This window comes from Leptinotarsa decemlineata, unplaced genomic scaffold, assembly GCF_025532065.1.
Source record: "Leptinotarsa decemlineata unplaced genomic scaffold, Ldec_3_MD MMD2_P_RNA_scaffold_6, whole genome shotgun sequence".
Taxonomy (NCBI): Eukaryota; Metazoa; Arthropoda; class Insecta; order Coleoptera; family Chrysomelidae; genus Leptinotarsa; species Leptinotarsa decemlineata.
Window position 1 is genome coordinate 13,438,241 of NW_027412533.1, and position 22,897 is coordinate 13,461,137.

The 22,897-nt window shown below is 33.0% G+C and overlaps 1 protein-coding gene across 2 annotated transcripts in view; it reads right to left on the reverse strand.

Moving 5' to 3' along the window:
• Positions 1 to 22,897, reverse strand: part of LOC111509879 (alpha-N-acetylgalactosaminidase) — an 88,459-nt gene that overhangs the window by 57,174 nt on the left and 8,388 nt on the right. The window contains exons 1-4 of one of the 2 annotated variants that reach the window (XM_074170032.1): positions 18,262 to 18,379; positions 17,748 to 17,933; positions 11,895 to 12,069; positions 1,253 to 1,684 (exon numbers count right to left, since the gene is read on the reverse strand). In XM_074170032.1, the coding sequence (XP_074026133.1) occupies positions 1,253 to 1,684; positions 11,895 to 12,069; positions 17,748 to 17,933; positions 18,262 to 18,320 (852 nt within the window). In that variant the 5' untranslated portion in view covers positions 18,321 to 18,379. Of the gene's footprint in view, positions 1 to 1,252; positions 1,685 to 11,894; positions 12,070 to 17,747; positions 17,934 to 18,261; positions 18,380 to 22,897 lie in introns of those variants that run through there. The other variant, XM_074170033.1, reaches the window with a different exon arrangement.

A 22,897-nucleotide genomic window follows, 5' to 3' on the forward strand; every position in this document is an offset into this window, starting at 1 on the left:
AATTCCATCATCTGTTTCATCAACTTTTTGTCAACAAGTAACTACAGTCATTTAGTTATACAAACATTTACTAAACCGCAATAAAAATAATGAAATTTTAATAATAGTTTCAGATCTGGCTACATAAAAAGGTTCATTAACGATACATGGCTGATTTCTACTGTGAAATAATTGATTTGTGTAGCTAAGCTCAAATCGTTATGTCTGCCAGCGCGATACCGTGGCTTAAAGTGGGGTCGGCCCAACTAATAGATCAAATTTTGATAATGAAAATTTATAAACTATAAGAGTTATAATTACAAAAAAACGTTTTATTTATTATCTAGAAACGCGATAAATAATTGGCATACAATTTGCTAGTGGCAATAGTGTTGGCAAATAAGATGACAGTGACGATTTAAAAAAAAACATCAGTTAGATGCATGATAATTGATTAAATATAAAATTCACCCATTAAAAAAACTATATGCAAAATAGCTGACGAAAAACCGTGACTAAAATTTTAGGAGACCATGGACCTTCACACTGATATTGGGATAATCGCATAGGTGAAAACTACGTGTACAATAAATAGTACATCGTTTTATATTTTCTTCCAACTTCTTCTCAGTAATTTTTTCAAAGTCGAGTAAAAACGATAGTCATGACGTCAATAACATTTTATATGAATTTGGCAACACCGTTAAACTTATTTATATTGTATAATTTCATTTTCTCCTTCCTGTATTTTTGTTGTTCTGAATTTGAAAATTAGTTCCGAATTGAGAGACATTTCATATCAGAAAACATAGACTCTATATTTGTAATTTCGTTAAAGAGACATTCGATCGAGTAGTGCCAATTGAATAGTTATGTCGTATATTCATTGATTTACTTTCTTCTACCCACAAAAAATCATATTCATTTTGGAACATGGTTTCGGTGGGGGTAACTCTCTTTGGTAATGGGGTCACAATAATTTTTGAAAATTCTATTTTCCTTCGAAATGGAAAAGTTTGGGTGTCATCTACTTCTTGCAGAATGAACTTTTTTATACATCTGACGAATAATATTGATTTTATTATTTTTCACCAAAAGTGTAAAAATCCCGTGGTAGGAATCGCAAGTTGAGGCTTCTGAGGGTTATTGTTCGTAGGGAGGCGGAAACAGATTTTTTCTTTCAATAGATTATGGACATATGGAAAACACGTTTTTTTGAAAACTTTCGCAGAAATCAGAAAAACATTTCACGATAATATAATTCAATACTCACCATATCCGGGTCGTTCCAGTGTCCAGGACCGGCGTTAGGCACAATAACATCCTGATTGTTTCCGTAGTAATCAATGATGCTCTCCACACTAGCCCAAGAATCTTGAATATCGTCAAAGTTTCTCCAAATGTTACAGTGCTGAATGATGGATGTAAAATTCGGTTGCATTCCTGCGTAAATCTGGTAAACTGGCCAACTGCACGAATAGATCATCGGACGTCCGGTCCTGTTTAGTTGGTAACCGAATTCAGGGTAACCCCTATCCATGTCCCTGGGATGTGCGTAGCATCCATCGAGTTTGACGTAGTCGACGTCCCAAGAAGCGAAAGTTGATGCATCGCTTTCCAAAAAGCCTAAAACTCCCGGATATCCGGCACAAGTGTAGTTGCCGTAATCTTCGTAGATTCCGAATTTGAGACCCTTGGAGTGAACCTGGAACGAACATTTTGTTCTACATTCTGGAATAAAATTCCTAAAACTTCTTAAGAAAGATCATTATAGTGGCATATAGAATATAATGTATTCAGAAAATTGAATTGCAAAGGAAGTAATGAGTCTGTGAAATTCATCAAAATAATCTATCAGCTTTCTTCACAAAAATCCCAAAAAAAAAGAAAAATACAAAATGTTCAATAAGTAGACGTAACTGTGAAGCTTGGATGGCTTTGCTCTGAAAAATACTTTCTATCAGTGAAATATTCAATAGTCTGTGAAGCATATTATTGAATGCTGCCACCTTACGTATCATGTTAATTTCATTACATTTCGTGATTTTGCAATTTTACACAAACCATCTTATACGGATATAGTCATACATAATTTCTCGACACATACCTGTCTGCATAAAGCAGCAGAATTCAATAGTATGGCTTCATACACCATTGAATACTTCACTGCTAGAAAATAATTTTCAGAGAATCCGAGTTTCATCAAACAAATTGCTGTCGACAATGGTTGCAATATAGATATTATCGACTCCATTCTTTCTAAACGAACATCATACAAGCCACTTCAAGAAACAATAGTGAGCATCTTAAGATATACTTTTGTGAACCCACCAATAATATCGCCTGTTTTTTGAAAAAGAAAGACTTAGACGTGACTTGCATAATAAATGATGGTTAAGGCAAATTCATTAAATCAGGTGTATGAGAGTTGACTTGTGGTTCATACCCAAAATTTTATATAATCCAAACGGGGAAAACATATTCCCTGAGAATAAAAAAAGGTAGGAGTAGTTTCTTGCATGTCAAGACCAAATTTTGGCAGAGGTACATGAGTTCAACCACGACTATGACGCATTATATTTGAGAGAGAAAGGCTTGCATTTCAATCTTTTGGAATGGGTGAAAATTGATAAAATTGGGAATTCTGAAAATTTACTGAATAACTAAATAAAATTGAATTTTTCCCCTTTACCAAATTTGTTTTCTCATGTGAAAATTGGTAAGTTTTTTGATTGGTAATTTTTTCATAATATTTGAATTTTTGATTAGTTTATACTCAAACTCTGGTGAAATTATCAGTCATTTAGGTTGAAGGTCATATGATTCAAATAATCATATTATATAAAGAACTAACTAGGTAGAATTAAGTCAGTATGAACATGTTTGAAGAGGCTATTGTTTAGTGAAACACTTGTTGCGGTTTAGTAAACTGTTCAGTGGAAATGTCACAATAAAAAGTGTTATTTGAATAAAAACTTTGTCTGCAATTTGTGCACCTTCTTTTGGAAGTAACTCTGGAAGTAACTTTGGAAGTGATCTTCCTCTTTCAATCTATGGCATGTCATCTGTTCAAGCTAGGCGCGTACCGCTAAGTCCGACAGAGTTAAAAAAATTATTGCTTTTATTGAGTTCAGGATCAGAATTCGACAATGATGTTGAAGACAAATTTTGCTTTGTTGTTTGCTAGTTAATAATAAAGTAAAATCACCTTTTTCTTTCACAGGAATATTCTCTTGGAAAAGGAAAAATGTGGACAATTTATGATAACAAAGAAGACGAGTGATGGTGATTTTAGTAATTACTTCGTAATGAATCGAAACCAATTTGCAGAAGTGCATGTTCATTCCAAATCCTGTTTTCGAATTTTGTTTTCATATTATTCAAATCGCTGGGGTCATACACATCTTTGTATGCTCTCACAGCCTCAATTAATGCTGTTGTAATACAAAGCCTTTGGCGACACGCGAAAGAATTGGCATTAAAAACTGTGTCTCCACCACTGTGCCACATGAGTCACGTGTCACGCTAGTCACGCCACCTCATGTCAGGGCGCCAACTTGCGCTGTTCTATTGGTTTTCATTCGTTACAAAAGATCGTGTTCTGCAGCGTCACCCCACACGCTTCCAGTTTGCGCCTAGCTTTATCGTTCTTTCATTATTTCAGTTACGGTACATACTTTAACAAAATCCCAAATCATGTCAAATTTGAATTATAATTTAACATACTTCAACGGAAAAATGCTACCCTACCTTCTACCCCTGTCGAATGAAAGGTACAACTACCAATTTTTCAAATGGAAAGTATAGGCTTGTGATATATCATTTGAAAAGTATCTTCATTTAATATTCAAAAATGTTATCGCTCTCAAGTTTATTGCAACAATTTTGTATGTTACAACATTAGTTATCAGTATTTTAATTTGAGTTTAAAGTTCGCTAACTTCAAATCTGACAAATGGTTAGATTAACGGAAATGCATAAAATAACATATGCATTAAAAAACAAATGATTGGTTACGGAAATGAAACCCGAACACAAGAGGAACTAGCTCGCCTATTTAATGAGAAATTTCCTAATTTACAGCCCATATCTCAAGGAACAAGAGGCAAAATAGAGAAGCAGATTCGCCAGCTTGGTCATGTGGAGCAGAAAAAAAGCAGCTGCCAATGCAATGAGTAATTAACTCAAATCAGATGTGATGCCTGAGTTTGAGGAAAACCCACATACATTGAGTAGACAGGCATCCACTACATTCAATGTTAGCCATACATCGATAGTAAACATACTAAAAGAAAATAAAATGCATCCCTATAAAATGATACCTTCTCAGGAGCTCATAAAAAACGATTTTGATAGAAGAACTTATTTTTGTGAGCAAATGATGGAGATGTTGGATAACAATATCATCCAATTAGAAGACGTTATGTTTTCTGATGAGTGTACTTTGTCTCTTAACGGTCATGCTAATCGGCAAAATTGCCGCTACTGGTCAACGGAAAATCGTCACTGGATTAGAGAAAAACAAATGCAATACCCTCAAGAGGTTAATGATTGGTCAGGGATTGTAGGAAACCATATCATTGGTCCCTTTTTCATTGAGGGCAACTTGAATGGCGATAATTATTTGACACTACTTCAAAATGATGTCATTCCAAGTTTAGCAAATTCATAACCTGATCCAGGAAACCTTCAAGTTCCAGTGAATCCGATATGGTTTCAGTAAGATGGAGCACCACCACATTACTAAGTGAGTTAATGTCCGGAAATACCTCGATGCAACATTTCCCAATCGGGGGATAGGGAGGCGAGGAATGATTGAATGACCAGCGCGATCAGCTGATCTTTCATCATTAGATTTCTTTTCATGGGGGCATGTAAAGAGCAATGTATACAAAACTAAACCTTCAGATTTGAATGACTTAAAATAACGAATAACGCTTGCGATTAGGTCGATCACGCCTGATATGTTAAATAATAATAGAATACAGTTTTATTTGAGATAAGGATGTTGCCAAGACGTTCGTGGTGAACATTTTGAACACCTACCTCGTTAATATCTATATTTTATCGAGTTTCGGTAACCACATGATTTTAATTTATTTTATCTTGAATGTTACAATAAACTTTTTGAATAAAGGATTAAGGAACCTTTCAAACGATATATCACAAACCTATCCCTACCATTTGAAAAATTGGGGGTTGTGGTGGTGACATTTTTACGTTGAATTATAATTTACATTTGACGTATTTCGGATTTTTTTTAAAAATATGTACAGAAACCGAAATAATGAATTTACTCCATTTGACTTTTACACACTATATTTGCTGTTGGCTCCTGCTGCTGTTTGAACTTCAGGCAATAAAGTGTTGCTTGCTGCAAGCCAAGTGTAACTAGATACGTGATTTTTCTCATTTGATGTCTATCTTGCCACTTTTTCAACATGATTTATGAGGAAATATACCGTTCTTTTGTGTATTTAACCTTCCACAACCTGATAAATGAAGAAAGCTAAACCAATACAGAATCTGCTGAAGGGCAAAGTTCAACCCGAAAAGTTATTGCATAATATAAATTACTGAGTCCAATTAGCCAGTAACCTGTTGTATTCATGAATTTTACCTACAAATTTGCTAACCTATGAGAAATAATTATATTTATATACTTAGCTTCCTTTAGATGGTTAATGTTTCGGAAAGTAATTACTATCCATTCGCAAAACCCAAATAAATCACTTTTGAAAAACAATCCAACCAAAAAGGGGTATATGTGTCCTTTTTCAAACGTCAGAAAGTTTTTTTCCTGGGAATCTTTGACGTTTGTTTTTCATAAGTGAATTCTTTGAGTCTCGAGAACGAAAAGTAGATTATTTTCAGAATGAATTAGTATTTTTAGAAAAAGATGAATATATGTAGATCATGCATAGAAGTTTCCTTCAGACACAAACTGAAAAAAACCCTTGTGAAATTAAAAGAAAGGAAAAAGTCTTTTCGAAACAATTATTTTGAAACAAACATCGAATTACACGAAAATAACTTTTTCCCGCTTGTCACGAATGTAACATTCATTCGTGGCAGAGTTGACTCTTTCGGTGACTAAAGTCCTAATGTCAAGAAATAAATCACTGACTCGTCTTGTAATGTTAACCAGAACGGTGCTGCTGGGGTGATGAGGTAAGTATTTTGACCCGAATCACAAAAAACATCGACTCTTCCATAAAAAACTTCTCTCAAAGAATATAATATACTTGTTCATAAAGAAAACATAGAACAAGTGAAAAATGGCGTGAAGTATCGCAAAACATTAAAATCGAAAAAATCGCTTCTTGTGAAAACCATTTCCAAGCATTACATGGATATATTGCCTTCAATATGTGATAAAACAATGCCATTGCCAGGTTTTGTGTGAAGAATCCTCCTTTGAATGGAACTAGCATTTTCGGACACAACACTTCAGTAACTATACTGCTAAAATATCAATTTTATTTGAGCAATATATTTTCTATAGTTACATTCTTTATTTTTTTATCCTGTGCAAGGAAAGCGTTTTTATATGCTGCGTTTATCAGATTAGAATGTGTTATTTCAAGCGTTTCTATTACATAATTTAATTGTTACACGAAATTGTTCTACCTAGAGCGATGATATACTTTATAAAGACAATGTTTTAATATCCGTTTTCACTTTTTAAGTACAATAGTGGAGTCTCAAATCCTATAATAAGGAAATGGGTTTCGTTACAGGAAACGTGGATTAGTATCGAATGCATGAGTTTACGGAAACGGTGCAGAACATTATCGCGGAAATGGAGCGTTATATGATACGTGGAAATATGAGTTTGGTAAATTCAATACTTTTCTTCAGACAAAAACATTGAATAAGCATTTCAGTTTATATAGTTTTTGTATGAGAAATATCTCCCAATTATGGATTGAAATCGTTTTAGGTCTGGAGATATCTACACGTGAACATAAATAGATTTAAACAGGGAAATGGTCCCTGACGAGAAAAAGAAGAAATTACGAAAATACTAGTTGTTGCCCGCGGCTCCGCCTGCGTAGAATTTGGTTTGTCACATTAGGTTTCGTTACAGACCATTTTAAACAAATAGTTACAACATTTTTCCACTAACCCAAAACTTCAGGTTCACAACTTCAAAACTGGCAAAATTCAATACAATCTTTGAACCCCTATGTTTCCCCCTTGGGAGTGGAAATTCTTGTTTCCCTTTCTTGATGTTCATTTATGCTATAAAAAAAACCTACCTGCATATTTCAAGATTCTAGGTTCAGTAGCTTCGGCTGTACGTTAATATAAGAGCGGGCTACAGCTAGTAATTCATATTTTTACTCTAAAAATACGGTAACTGAAAAAAAAAGCCAACTGAATTGCTTGGGGAATCGAGTTATGTTACCTATAATGAAATTCGTAAAACTAACATAACCGTCAACGTCGTCTGCCCTCACGCGTCTACCCGCGTTCGGGTCGCGTTCTTGGCGATCGCGCTTCATTGCTTAGACCGTCCATCTACCCGCGCATTGTCCCCAGTCGTCTCACAGTAGAAGCGACGCGTGATGTCTTACTGCGTTGCGTCAGATTAATCTTATCGTGATAACTTTTAAACAATTCGTCCAAATTACTTAGTGTAAAAGACAACGTTTATCTATATTAATACTTTAAACGACAAGTTTATTAGTTTCATGAGAATTTGATAAATATTCTGAAAGTGTGCACTGTAAAAAAGTTTCCAATTTAATTGGACGATAGGTGTCAGTCCATTAACCTACAGTATAGGTATTTTGAGACTGACCGAAACGAATTGTCCTTTTAGATGATCCAATTAAATTGTATTTATGGCTCAGTATTTTGCATAAGCTTATATGGTTTTCTGATGTATAAGCTATATTTATGCAAAGTTTCATCTAAATCCGTTCAGTCGTTTAGGTGTGAAAGATCCACAAACATACATACATACATCCATCCTCACAAACTTTCACATTTATAATGATAGAGTATAGATAGATGTATACTGACTCAAGTAATTTGATAACTGTGTATACTTTCGTTGAAAAAAAAAATATCAAAGTTCACGTGAACGATTTTTTACCGTCTTGAACAATAAACAAATGGAACTACAGTTTCATAGCAAATTAAAAATCAAAACTGGAAATTAAATACATAGGAGCAAACAAATATGGTCCTAATTTCAATATTGAAAAAATCAAAAACATTTCACTGATACAAATGAGTACATGTGTGCAAAACATTTGACTATACCCAATATTAATGCAGTCAAAACTCCATTAGAATGTGGGAATATATGTTTTTGAAACTATTACTATTATGGCATATCTCACAGATAACCAATATCACTTGACAGCAACTACTCGAAATAGGTGTTTTGAGCTTAGTGAGCTCAGATCGGTAATAACAGAGTTCAAAGTATTCTTTATTTTATTACGACAAAGTTTAACCAAGGAAAATTCACCATCATACTATACTATGAGGTCAAAGAGAAAACCCTTAGCATCGAACAGAAACTTAGAGCACCTGTAACTGATGTGGTCGTACGTCATCGGTTATTTTTGAGATATTTACCATCTGGGATTTAGACTTTAGTCACCTCTCATTGAAGTTATTTTTAATTTGACTCCAAAGAGTTCATAATTTAGTGAATTTTCTACACAGTAAATATATTTGGCTGTAATTATAATAACCGGTTTACACAATTCATTCCAATTGAATCCAATATTAAAATTTCAATATAAGACCCCAGTGTGACAATATGATAAATCATTTTTTGGATGAATAACAGAAGATCAGATTATGAGATGACTCATCCAATATATTGATATAAGATCGTGCCTTACACTAACTTTTCTAAAGATTATTAACTGTTCATTGTGAGATTTATAGGAATTCACCCAATCTCCTGAACTTAAGTGGAACTACACAAAGTTTTTAGATTTCCATTAGAAAAAAAAATCAGTAAATGAAAGGTAGGATAGTTGTAAAAGTAAACTATACTCCTCTAGTTGATTGTTCATAATTATAATGAGGTATTACTGATCACCTTGTTTTTTCAATGATATATAGTTTTCAGAATAGGATAGCCTGTTTGAGTCACTAATCTCTAGGTTCGAGGCTCGGTTAAAATAATTGCTCGAATTTGCAATTATGTTCTAATAGTGCAATTGCAGAAGGAGCGTGAGTAAAGTATATCGTCACTTATGATGTTGGATCAGCTAGAAAAGGTCAAACTATTACGAAATAATAATAATTTGATGTATTTTTTGACAGTCAATATTTTATTTCTCATCTGAAGTGTTGCAGCACTTGATTTTTATTTGCGAAAGAAAGATTTTCTGAAGAAAGGATGGAAGTAATCAATTTTGAAAATTAACTCTTCCTCGAAACAGATATTTTCACATAAACATTGAATTACACGAAAAAAAAAATACTTCCGAAACAAATACTTTTATATGAACGCTGAATTATACGAAAAACACTTTTTCCCTATTCCGTTTGTATTCAAAACATTCGTAATGGAATCGATTCAGATATCGTTCACAGGATTGCTACATACTATAATTGATGAAAAAAGTGAAATTTAACTTGCTTAGAACACTGTCATCCTCACTGCTAGACACCCGATGTTTTACCCTAAGATACTTGCCTTATCGGCTCATCAGTAGCAAATACGGATAACATCATAATAAACGATTTGAGTGTCTGAAAGTTACTTTTTTGCATGATCTACGCATCTTTGTATAGAGTTAATTTTTGAAATTGATTGCTTCCTTCCTTTCTTTGGAAGATTTTCACATTTTTTTATGAAGATAGAGAACTAGAAAGCCAAAACCTTTTTTTCCCGAGAATGAATCTCTTTTGAAAATATACTCTTTCAATTGGAACAAGATTCCTATGGCTGGGATTTAATCAAATGAGCGAATGAATATTATTTACGTATTGTCATCGATGACATGGGTGAATTCAACTCATTCCGTGACAAAAGGTCGTATTTTTATGAATGAATTAAGTGTTTTTTCTCATAATGTTATCCGTATTCGCTACTGAAGAGATAAGGCAAGTGTCTTACGACGAAACATCGAATGTCTAGCAGTGAGGATGACGGTATTCCATGTAAGTGAAATTTTACTTATTTCGTTAGTTATGTTATTTAGAAATCCTGTGAATGATATCTGATTCGATTCAATTATGAATGTTTGGAATACAAGCGGATTAAAAAAAAATTATTTTTTTCGAAAGTATTTTTCTTTTGTGTCTGGAAGTTACTTCTTTGCATGATCTACAGATCTTTGTATAGAGTTGATTTTTGAAATTGAGCAGTAGAAAGCCAAAACCTTTCTTTCCCAAAAATCAAAAATGAAATATTAATTTTAGTTTATGTATGCATATGCATGAATGCTTAGCCGATTTCTTGGAATTCATTTTGCGATTTTAAAGTAATCCAGAATTATCAATAGTGTTTTGAACAAACTTTATTTTTAGGTGAATATAGGAATGGAAGTATCACGGTGAGGAAACACGTTTCCTCTTTTGTTAACTTTTTGGACTAAATTCAATATGAATATAGAACTGTACAGAGAAGAAATATTGAAGTTTCATTGAGAAGTGAAACTCAAAAATATCCCGGAATTGTACTAGCTACTGATCATCATTTCATCTGAAATTTCCGAATATTTTACTGTCTCCTTTGTAATTGAGTGATATCTGGAAGTGAAATAAAAGTATTTCCCAAGAATAGTTTCATTATTACGCGACTCGAAACCCAGTCGCGTATATTCATTTTAAATTGAGATTGATAAGTTGATTAACATGCTCAAATATGACACAATCATAATATCAAGTATCATCATGACTTACACGGTTTTTTGCATTAACCTCATTTTGTTTATGAAAAAAACAGTATTAAAATCATTTATCCAGAAAAAAATTATTATAATATAATAATATTAATGTTAATTCACCAACAATGAAAGACATTCATCATCTACAATTACAGATAGAAAACAAAAAACACACAACTCAATTGGTTGTCCTAGATAATAGGTAATAAACATAAAGCGAATCCATTGAAACCCTAAGGTTGTGCATGAAAGTTTTCCACTCATTGTATTACCAAATGATATCTGAACATTCATTTAGTGAAAGTATTTACAAATTTCTGGAACCGAACAAAAAAATTAAAGACAAGAGTAGAAACGGAATTTTACACCAACAAAATAATCATTGAATGTATTTGCTAGCATCTTTACATCAGTTGAGAGTTTGTTCTCATTATTATTTATTATTTTATTTATTATTTAAGTATCATCATACTATATCATTAGGTAATCATTATAGTGCTTGGATTTACGATTTTCCATAAATTTTTAGCTTGATTATTATTATTGTCCATTTATTTTTATGAAAAATGTTTTTTTTTTCATGTTTTTTATTACATTGATTATATTATCATCTTCTTCTATCAGCATCTTCAGGTATTTCTCACGTTTAATTTATTTTTGATGTCACTACTTCTTGGTATATTGGATAACAAAATGATTAAACGTTTCTATATATAAATATACTAACTGATTCATTGAAGTGACTAAAATGTATAGAAATATTGTAGAAATAGATGTTGGCAATTGCCAACATCTTTGCAACGCCAGAGCTACTTACCCTATTTCATGATGGAAATTTCTAAGATATTGAAATTATTTGTCAAAGAAATTTTTGAAAGCACACACCAAATAAGTGATAGATAGTAGATAGAAGAAGAATTGTTTGATAACGAAATAATTTTCTTCGCCAATAACATTTCAATATCATGTATATCATTTCCATTTGCAATTTTCCAGCTCTCGTTATGGAAGAGCTAAATATATCAACAAATTGAAAATTTTACTCACATAGGCGGACAACGCTTTCATTCCTCTTGGAAACCTCACCCTGTCAGCTACCAGTTCACCATATGCATTTCTCTCTTTCTCCAACCAACAATCGTCCACATTGATGTATTCATATCCTGCACTGGCATATCCTTCATTCACAAGGATATCAGCCATAGTCCGGAATAAGTTTTCACTGCAAAAAAATAATATCTGAAATGGAGGTTCTGAAATAAATCATGGAATACGGAGTCATTTTTCATATTGATTGAAATTATATTTCAGATGAGCATTTCTTAAAAGTGGAGTTTTTTGAAGAAATGAGATACTTAAATATAGATATGATGTTTTGATAGGAGATTGTTATTTAACAAATAGGATTGTTATTTCAGAAAAAATAAAAAATTTGAAGGAGGAAGTTTTATAACATTAAACATTTACTATAACGATGGGTAAATAAATAAATTTTTGACTAAACCTTTCGTGTTGATACGTCCACCATCACCTTTTTTTTTCGAATGAGGACTTGTCTCTTTTATTGCAAATATTGATAAAGCAATAAAATCACAGTTCAGTGGTATATCACACTCGATATTTTTATAGCGTTTCATTTAAAATAAGTAGCATCATTGACCATAATCAAACTGAAAACAATTTATTTCATAAGTTTCCTTCCGTAATTCCTTTCATTGAGGTGAAGAACTTTGCGTATCCTGTAGCATTTGTGTTTTTTCTTTTTCTAAATATTTCTGGTAGATTTTACAGAAATCCGTTTTTCGTGGGCAATTTCTCGTATAGAATAATCTTGATTAGAAATATTTTTGCAACTGGCCAATCCTAAATTGAAAAAAAAATGTTTTACTCCACTTTGTTAATCTTTATGAGGTAATATTTGCCTATCCAAAACATTTATTTGGTTCCTTACACTTCCAACAACACATTTTTTGTTTTATTTCTGTCAAATGTACCACAGTCTCATTTTTTTTCTAATCCTCTTAATATTTGAATGTTGACAACACGACGATTCGAGTATCACCAAGCATATTTCTAGCCAAAAGAAGATTTCTATTTGATTTAGCATAAGTAAATAGCTTATCGGTACTTTCGTAATTTGAATACATCTTTAATATGTAACGGATTGCATAAACAACTCATTTATTTTTCCTGTCATAGAAACCAGGCAAAGCCTACGCGTTCAAAAATGGTAAATGAAGTGAGATGCTATTTAATGGGCTCATTCAGGCTAATTCAGTTTTTTATTGAAAATTATATATTATAAAAGTAAATCATTTCCCAAGTATCCCACAAAATTTTCCGGTTTATATGTCAATTAACAACTGAGCAAGAGCAATTGTCGTCACAACAGGCAAACGAGCTTCGAGCGGTGGCAACCGGGCCTGTAGTTGGAGATTATGAATCGCTGCTGTCGTCAATTCAATTTAATTTTCTTCAAAGTAATGTATATATCAATTCTGGGTAACTGGCATTTTTGAGACAAAAGTTCTATAATAAATAAAGAGAACCTTGGGATTTCAAGACATAATTTCGGATTTTTCTCTATGAAGTAAATAGATCTTCGTTCAATATTGTTTTTCGAATTCCAGTTTTCAACTAATATTTCAGACAAAGTAGAATCTGATGATGTATCAACAGAAGTCATGTCTGATGTACTCAAACTCTCACTGTTCACGGGGGAACTTAGTAGTAATTTTTCCATTACTTTCTGTATTTTCTATTTCTTTAGAACGATTTCTTTTTCTGTTTAGTTTTTGATCTTCGAAAAACCTGTTTATTAACTTGAATTCCAACATCAATATCACACATAATTTGATTTTTAGCGATATCTTCGTTACAAGTATTCAACAAAATTTGTTTTTCCTTTTTTTGAACAAACGGTGGAGCTTTAGATGTATGGGCCGTCGGTCTATCAATCTGGCAATCAAATATATGCGGAATTACGCCTGGTTTCAATATAATTTTTGCCACTTTCGTAGTTTTGATATACATGTAATTTTCTAAGTCTGTTTCAACCTAAAATTCAAAGTAGTGCTCAGAGTAAAGTATAACTTTTTTTATTAATCATTATAATTCATACTTATATTAAAATGATCTTCGCAACAAAAATGCGTCCCCTTGGCAGATACAAAGTTGGCCCTCCGTGCAGTTGGCCCTGGTGCAGTTACCGAACTTGCATTTAGGAACGATGCAATACTTGTAACGTCATTTTTGATCACTATTCATATTCACGGAGTTGACACAGTGCAGTAAACAACACATCACTTGCTTTCTACAGCTTTAGTGCAAGCGAACACTACAGACTTTTTATCGGCCGATAGTTTAGTTGGATCCTTATTAGTATAAAATCATAATGTGAGTCCGCACATCTAAGCGATTCCAGTCGGCCGACTGAATAATCAGAAACAAGTTGGATAGGCTTCCCAATTCTGATTCAATAACAAAGTTGGACAACTATCGGCCGAGTTCTAATCAGACTGCGTGTTTATGAGAGTGCGCAGACTCACCAACTAAACAGTCGGTGCCTGCAGACTCCCCACTCTACATTCCATTGTTGATATCTGATATCAAATATTATCTAGTACCTAATTTATCTTTGAATATAGTTGCGTTTTCATTACATTGTTTTTTCATAATTATGTCGAATATTGCCGAATGTTCAGTAGAAAATTTAATTGCAATTGTTGTTCCTGCATGGGGTGAAATGGATGCTGCAGACAGAAGAAAACTAGCCTTCCTCGATAACATTCTTCAATACAACGCGTCAAAATATTATATACATCAACAACTGTTCAGACTTTTCAGTTGGTGGTCTGCGCACCCGAACCGAACCGAACAGTTTTGTTGAGTTGTGTGCCCCCACCCAACCCAACCAGACTAAACTATCAGCTGACAAAAAGTTTGTAATGTGCGCTTGCCCTTAGCACACTAATTTCGCTTATCCGCCAGCACTCCCTTGTCGCCGAGTCGACTGATGTGACGTCAAGCTTGACCACGCCCCGTTTCGGTGAACGCCACATTTAACAATTGATTTGAGGGGGAAGATAAAAAGTGAAAATTCAGATTTTTTGCAGATGTACTATTTGGAACATAAACTTTCAAATTATGAAATAAAAAAAAATTGTTAAATGAGCCCATTACAATAAACGTATTTTGACCAAAAAAATTATATTTTTGTTACTTCCAGGATTGAGAATCAAGAAAAATTTCTGTTTTTTAAAGGACAAAACACAAGTACTACAGTAAAATCCTCAAGGCGCTCTTAGAGCGGTGCCTGTGCGATATCAAAATCTCCAAAAAAAAAATAACGTATATTCGTTTGTTCGGGTATCTCATCGAAAATATTGGGTAATGTCTGAGGTATGCCAATAGTTGAATATGTTCTGAAGAAATCAAAATAACTCACAGAGAACGTAACGACATGTCCGTAATGAAAAATTGTTGTTAGTGGTGATGCTAGTTATTTTGAATGAAATGCTATGAAAATATCAAGTGTTGATATACTACTGAATTATGATTTCATTACTTTATCAATATTTGTAATAGAAGAGACAGATCCGCGTTTGAAAAAAAAGTTGATGGTGGTTGTTCAATCAAAGATTTACTGTCACATCATTAATGTACATTTCGAATGCAATGAAACATTTCTTGCATTTTCTTTCTGAAATAACAATTCTATTTGTAAAAACCCAAAAGCAGCATTTTCAGTTTTCTCTATATAATTCCAAAATATCGAAAGTCTCTGTATATTTCCTTTAACCATTGTACTGTTTCCCATGATAGTTACCTTCTTTCCTATTCAATTGTCTCATTACCTATTATGGTTTAGAATATATGAATATTACCCCGTGCACTGTATACTCATTTTGATACAAAATACTATTTTTCATTAATTCATTCAGGAGTGGATGAAACTTTAGCAATTTGAAAGAGAAATGTAGGTAAATAATTTTCTCATAATGTTTAAAATAGAATATCAGAAGTTTGAGAAACATGAGACAGGTATTTCTCAATAATTTATCTTAGAGACAGAAAGTAGTTCAGCATCAATTCATAACTATCCATCTATATCTATAAAAAGCTTTAGAGATATACAGGGTGTTTACAATTAAGTCGGTACCATTGTCAACTCCGTTATTATTGATGCTACGAAATCGGTTAAAAAGACAAACTAGTAGCATTTTCAATGGCCTTCTTGATGCCGAAAACAAAAAAATATCAGTGGCATTTACAAAATATTTCATAAAATGATATTTTTTTAAATGGAACACTATATTTTATCACGCGACTGTCAAATTTTGTTTTGTTTTCGGCATCGAAAAAGGCCATTACTAGTTACTAGTTTCCCATCTAACCGAATAAGTAGCATCAATAATAACGGTGTTGCTAAACGTGCCGGATTGATTTGAAACACCCTGTATATGAATGCAAAGTGAATCTTTTATCAAACATTGTCATACTGATAATTGACTCTCTGTTCTCGGTATTATCTGAAAAATATTAATCACCAGTAACATTAGGATAACTGTTGATTTGAAAAAACAAGTTGATTGAACTTTCTGATTGTGATTTGTTTCAGAAATATCAGAAATCAATAAACCACTCGTATAAAACACTATTGTTCATTTCTAATATCTAATACTCTATTGAAGTGTCACCAACAAAAATAAATTTGAAATTTTCTGAAATGAGAACTTTCGATATACAAATTGTGAACTTGAATGTTACCAAATTAGGGCCAATCAAATTCTCCAACGATTTGCCGAATAGGTTTAAAAATGTCTGCAGGTAATCACATATTTCGTTAATTATTGATTGTAATGTCAAAAATGTCAACACTAAGGCTCGTTTCACACTTATACGGTTCAATTCGGTTCGGTGCGTATTCGATTCGTTTTCGTTAGCGCCGAAAATGAATGAAAACTCTTCACACACAAGCGGTTAGTATAAGGTTTGATTTCACGACCGAATCATCGAATACGCAGTCACCCACTTTGCCCACAATGCTCACCATGGAGAAGAGACAAATTGTTGCCATGTTATTTCTCTATAGAAAAATCAAAAAAGGAAAGAGGAATAACAGACTTCATTGGATAAACCCTATCCTCACCAAACGGGTGGAGTTTGGTGCATTTTATACCCATTTTCCGAAATTAAGAGAGCACGAAGACAAATTTTCAAATTACTTCAGGATGTCTACGACATCATTTTATGAATTACATATGAAGTCAAAGGACTACAAAATTTAAAAAGAGAAAATTAAAATAATATTCTCGCTTGCCGAAAACGTGACCGAACCGAAACTAAACCGTATGTGTGAACGACCAATTGCTTTTGTGAACCTTGGACCCTAATCGAAATCGAACGAAACCGATTCGTGTCGAGGGAGTGTTCGGTTCTATCAATTGTCTATTGGGTACCGAACACACACCGCATCACCGTTTCACACTTGTCCGGCGGCTACCGAAAACGAATCGAATACGCACCGAGCCGAATTGAACCGTATACGTGTGAAACGAGCCTAACAAAAATAGATTTATGTTTGTATAAAAAAAAAATCTAAACATTAGTTTTCGATAAAAAATATGAAGAGTTTTATTTCAAAATATACTCTGTTTGTATAAAACCGGATTGGAGACATTTGGCATTATTCCTATTCCGGAAATTGTTGTTGTTTTATAATTTCATGATTTGTATTGAAAATAAATGAGTTTTATTTTCAAAATAATTGGTAGTACAGAGAAAGGGCTACTGTAGTGACATACTGTTTCATTTCTCTACCCTGTATCATTTGTGAAATATGCCTTAAATATCCGTTTTCTATACTATGGATTCTGAACAAATGAACAATGACAGTACCTTATACAGTTGTCAGGATCGTTTTTGCAGTCTGTGTTACATCTGAATCTCTCCCAGGCCAACCAACCCATGGGAGGCGTTCTTGCCAATCCATTTTCCAAAGGAGTTACGTTAGATCCGAGGTAAATCACCACTAGTAATGAGGTCCATATTTTGTACATTTCACTTAGTTTGCTCAGGCCTAACCTGAAATTTAATAATTTTCCTTTGAGGTGACATGATAAATGACAGGTATGAAATTTGCAATACAGGGGACGGAGGATAATTCAGTGGAAACTTGATATCTGATGAGTATAGATTTCTACTAATCGGTTAAGAAGTTACTCGAGTTCTCAAAATTCAAAAATGTTCTGAATATGTTCGATGCATTGGTAACAAAGTTCTAAAATTGATCATAATGGAATATCATTCAATAATCTCACTTCAAAAAAATCTGCTGGTGAAAAGCGAAGCACGTGTTTATATTGAAAATTTAAAAAAAAACATTGATATACTTTTTTCATGATGTACGTACATGTTCAAATCGACAGCTTCGATCTTCTGGAAAAGTGGATTGAAACTATGTCCTTTCATAAAAATATATCAATCATTGAAGAAATACATATTTTCAATCTCCTTTTCGAGTAGATAAAAGAATGTCGAGATAAAAGTAGTCATTGTCTCACAATATTTTGTGCTGATAAATGAGTATCGCGTGATATTCACTAGATCAACTCTCTCTCTGGTTTGTAATTTCTTTCTCATCAGTCTGTCAGAATTGGTGATACAAACGAAGACAAATGATCATTAATGTTTCAGAGATGGTGTTGTTTGTGAATTCAGTATTGCCAAATACAATCAATAATTGATGGTGTCAATTCCATTGGAATGATTTCAGCTGAAAGTAGTAGTTTTGCTTAGTGCCGTGAGTCCATGTTTTCTACTACTGCTAATTGTGTTCCAATTGCAAAGTTCTCGTCGTCTAATAACTTCCTTTGGATGATCTGAAGTACCTTAACAGAAAGGTTGGCAACTAGATGATACCAGAGCCCAAAGTAAAAAATAAGTAAATGGATCATGGAGTCAACCATGATCCATTTACTTCTTTTTTACTGGCGTACCGTGTATACAAATCCCATGCAGTCACAGCTACAAATCCTGCAGGTCACAATTATTTGTTTTCTAATATATCAGTTGATGGATTTCATCCATCACATTCCATTTAATTATCTTCATAGTTTAAACCTAGATATCATTTTCTATTCTATTTTCTTCAACAACTAAATTTTATGCTATTAGTTCTTTTAAGCTTTTACCTATTCATTTATATTTTTTTAAATCATTCTGCAACCGGAAGTAATTGTGTATTTTTGAGATATGATCATGGTAATACATATTTGGGAAAATTTATCTGCCATCTTCCACATCCTTGAACAGATACGTGTAAATTAGCAATTAATGATTTCTCTCACGTTCACGATATTATGGCAATATTTGTTTACGAAATCAGCATCTGGGCATTCTTGGTTTTCTCACTCTAACTGAACTCGGCATCGATGACCGGTGTCTTAGGTAAGTGACTCGATTTTTTTCTCTACTGCAAGCACAGTCACTTTCACTTACCCATTGCCCTATTATTCCCGTAACCAGGCACAATAAATATGCAAATATCGCTCGTGTCTCTCAGGTGAACCACGATATTCAACGGATTATGAAATAATTACAGTTTGATTAAGTACTTAACGGTATTTTGTAATGGTCAGAATAACCGCCCAAGAACGCAGAGAAATATTTTGACTAGTAAGAATTAGTTATACAGTAGCTGGAGAAAGCTAAATATTAAATACAGTGTTTCCCTGAAGTAACGGATTGATTCTATGCAATTGTTGCCTTTTGGATATTAAATTTTCAACTGCTCTTCATTCTTGAGGAAGGGTATCCTCAACTTCAAAAATTAAATAGCAAGGTACTCAAAGGTACTCAAGGTATTCAAATACCTTGAGTATACTCACATCATGTGAGTATACTCATATGGTTTTATATTCCCACACAAATACTTATATGCAAGGAGAACAAAAATTATTTACGTATATTTTGAATGAATACATGAATATTCATAATCTACTAATTAAATTACTGGAAATTTCTGGAAATTGTGGATTCCTATGTTGAATATGTTGAGGAATGAAAGATGGAATTCAGAGTCTTCTTTATTGTTATTTCTCATTTTTCATTAGTTACGTGGAAATATCAAGTTTTGAGTTTAGTTTATTATTATTATTTTTTCATTTTTATCATTTGCATATTATGGACTAATTGTTCAACTCATTCAATAATTCATTTCCATTTCAGGCTACAACTTGTTTTTTTCTCCTAAAAAGCGTTGTTGAAGTCTTGAAAATTAATAATTATTGTTAATTTTCTATTTCATTCTTTTTTTCAACTAATTCATCCAAAAATTTTGGTTCTGCTTTTTCAATATAATTAAATATTTCATTAATTTTCATTCAAGTTTTCTGCTCATAGATTCCAAAATTCCAAAATTTTTCAGGGTAATGAAATCATCCGCGAATAATTCACAAAACTTTGTTTCATAAGGAATGGTGGATACTTTAGTCAGAGGAGTAATATCCGAGTCTAGCTTTTCTGAAAGAACTGCTTGACAATAGAAACATTTTGATGCATTGATTGTCATTGGACATTTCCAGAGGATCGATCTTGATTTTAAAACAAAAATCTCATGCTTGATTTTTGACAAGATCATCTACAGCTTCCACATTTTACAGCTTGTTAAGCAAAATAAGCCCCTCGCACATTCCACTGATGATGTCTGCCGCAGTAGTGGACGAAACGTTTGGTACTTCATGTTACATTCAACTACGGCCACCTAGACCAGATGTTCTCTTCAATCGTAACTACGGTCGTGAAAGCTGATGTCCAAAGTATTTGGTTTGTTTGGTTCAAATGATCATTGTCTTAGAAATAGAAATCGGACCCCTGAAGCAGTTCGGATTTTGTTCAAAGACACTACTCCAAACCATCCTCTGATATCATAATGACGGTTAAGTAATCTTGGACTCGTTCGAGATTAGCCTGGAGTCGGAACAGTTAAGTATATATTTTTTCAATGATGCAAGAATATCCGCATTCACAACCTTCCCCGAGGCTGCTTCATAAGTTAATTCGTTAAAAAACTACAGTTTTGAGACTTCATTAGCATAAAATTCACCCATACAAAGTGCAAGTGGCAGAAGAATTGTCCAATGATGTATGTTATAAAGTGAAATGCAATATTTTGTGAGACGATGATGAAATTAAAATAGAAATATCGTCCTTTCTGTCAATTGTTGTTACTGGGTAGTTCGAAATCCGCATTGAAACATGCATCCATATGACATATTCCTTTAATTTCAGTAATAAGAAGATGAATATTTTTTGTATAGTCAATGGTCAGGCATTTGGGATGCTGTACAGTTTCTAGGTTTTACCGTCTGAATATTGATCATAGAGCTAGCTAACATATTTTCGATATTACTAAGAAATAAACAGTGAGTCGTTCTGAATTTCAAATAATCAAAACATGAAAGGAAACTACAAAAAAATCAACAGACGGTTCCCATGCGAAAAAAAAAAAATAGTGAACACCAATATTAAAATGACCGTTATAAAGTTATTTCAATTCTACGACCCGTTGTTCAATCAAAAACATTTCGTGATTATTTGTAATTATTCAACACACGAAGACGAGCTGTTTACGTCCCGGAAATAACTTGACATTTGGGTCTTCAGAGGTATTTGTTCATTCATTAATTTAATATTTTGTACCCAAACAGACCAATCAGGTCTACATACATGGATAAAATATACATACCATATTTAACGTAAAATAATTTTGATATTACGTTAACATGCATTAAATACAGTTTAAGCTTATATACCGTGTGACACAGACTTATGGTACACCCCCCTTTCTTTCTTTAGTCTTTCACCTATTTTTACGGAACTATTACTATTGATTATGCTTACAAAGAGGCACTTTTTAACGTAATCTGAGATTTTTTCAACTTCCGGTTTTTCCGGAAATCTTATCAACGTTTAATTTTCAAATAGAACACCCTGCATATTATTACATTTTTGAAATCTACACGATTTTCTGAATCCAATGATACCCCATATTTGATATTTCAAGTGTTAAGACGCTCGGTTTATTTTTCGATCTAGTATAACATTTCCTTTAAATTTTATATGCCACGATGGATACAGCCAGCTCTAGCATGCGGAGGCAAGGGCGTGGATCTTTAGGACAAAAGTTATTTGGCCTTTTGGAAGTACAAATGGGTGGTATCGAAAAGAATAAGATATAGAGATCTTACTAGGGCGCCATCTACAGCAAATAACAGTTACTAATAATCCTTTTTGATACCGTCCTCTCCACAGTTAGCAGTCCAGTAGTCCATCCACCTATCCTGTGCTTAATTCAGCCAGTAAATGTGTTACCACAAAAATATGCCCCTTCAGGCGATCTTCAAACAAATATAAATTTATCCAGAAGATAAATTTATCTCTTCAATAATTCTACTTGTGCAGCAAGTCGAGTTGTCTCCTTAATAATTATCTGATTCGCAAATTCCTACCCAAGGAATTTTTAGACTCAATTACTTTTACTATCTCCAGTAAATTCATTTACTTCAGTAAATTTTCTTTAATAAATTTATTTATGTAAATTTATTCATCTAAATTTCTCCATCTGAATTTACTTATTCATCAATAAATTTATTTATCTGAATTTTTGTATTCTCCAATAAATCTATTTATCTGGCAGAACTATAGCACAAAAAAAAGAAAGAAAAAGTGTTATAAAAAAATGACCTCTCATTCAATATATGTCAACAAAAAATCAAATTCAAATAATTACTCAATATTTCTTGATATTAATTTCCAAAATGCATATTTAGTATATCTACCTTTAACGTTGGTCGAAACTATGAAGATGTAATTATTTGCAAAAAAAACTTTATATATAATCGATACGTCGTTCTCTGATAAACGCCAGAAACAGAAAGGGAAGAATATAACATTTGATTATTGATTTTTGACATTACCCCCATTATCCATTTCATTCCAGTCACGAATGTCAACAGCAAGCTGATCAGTGATCAAGCGCAAGACTA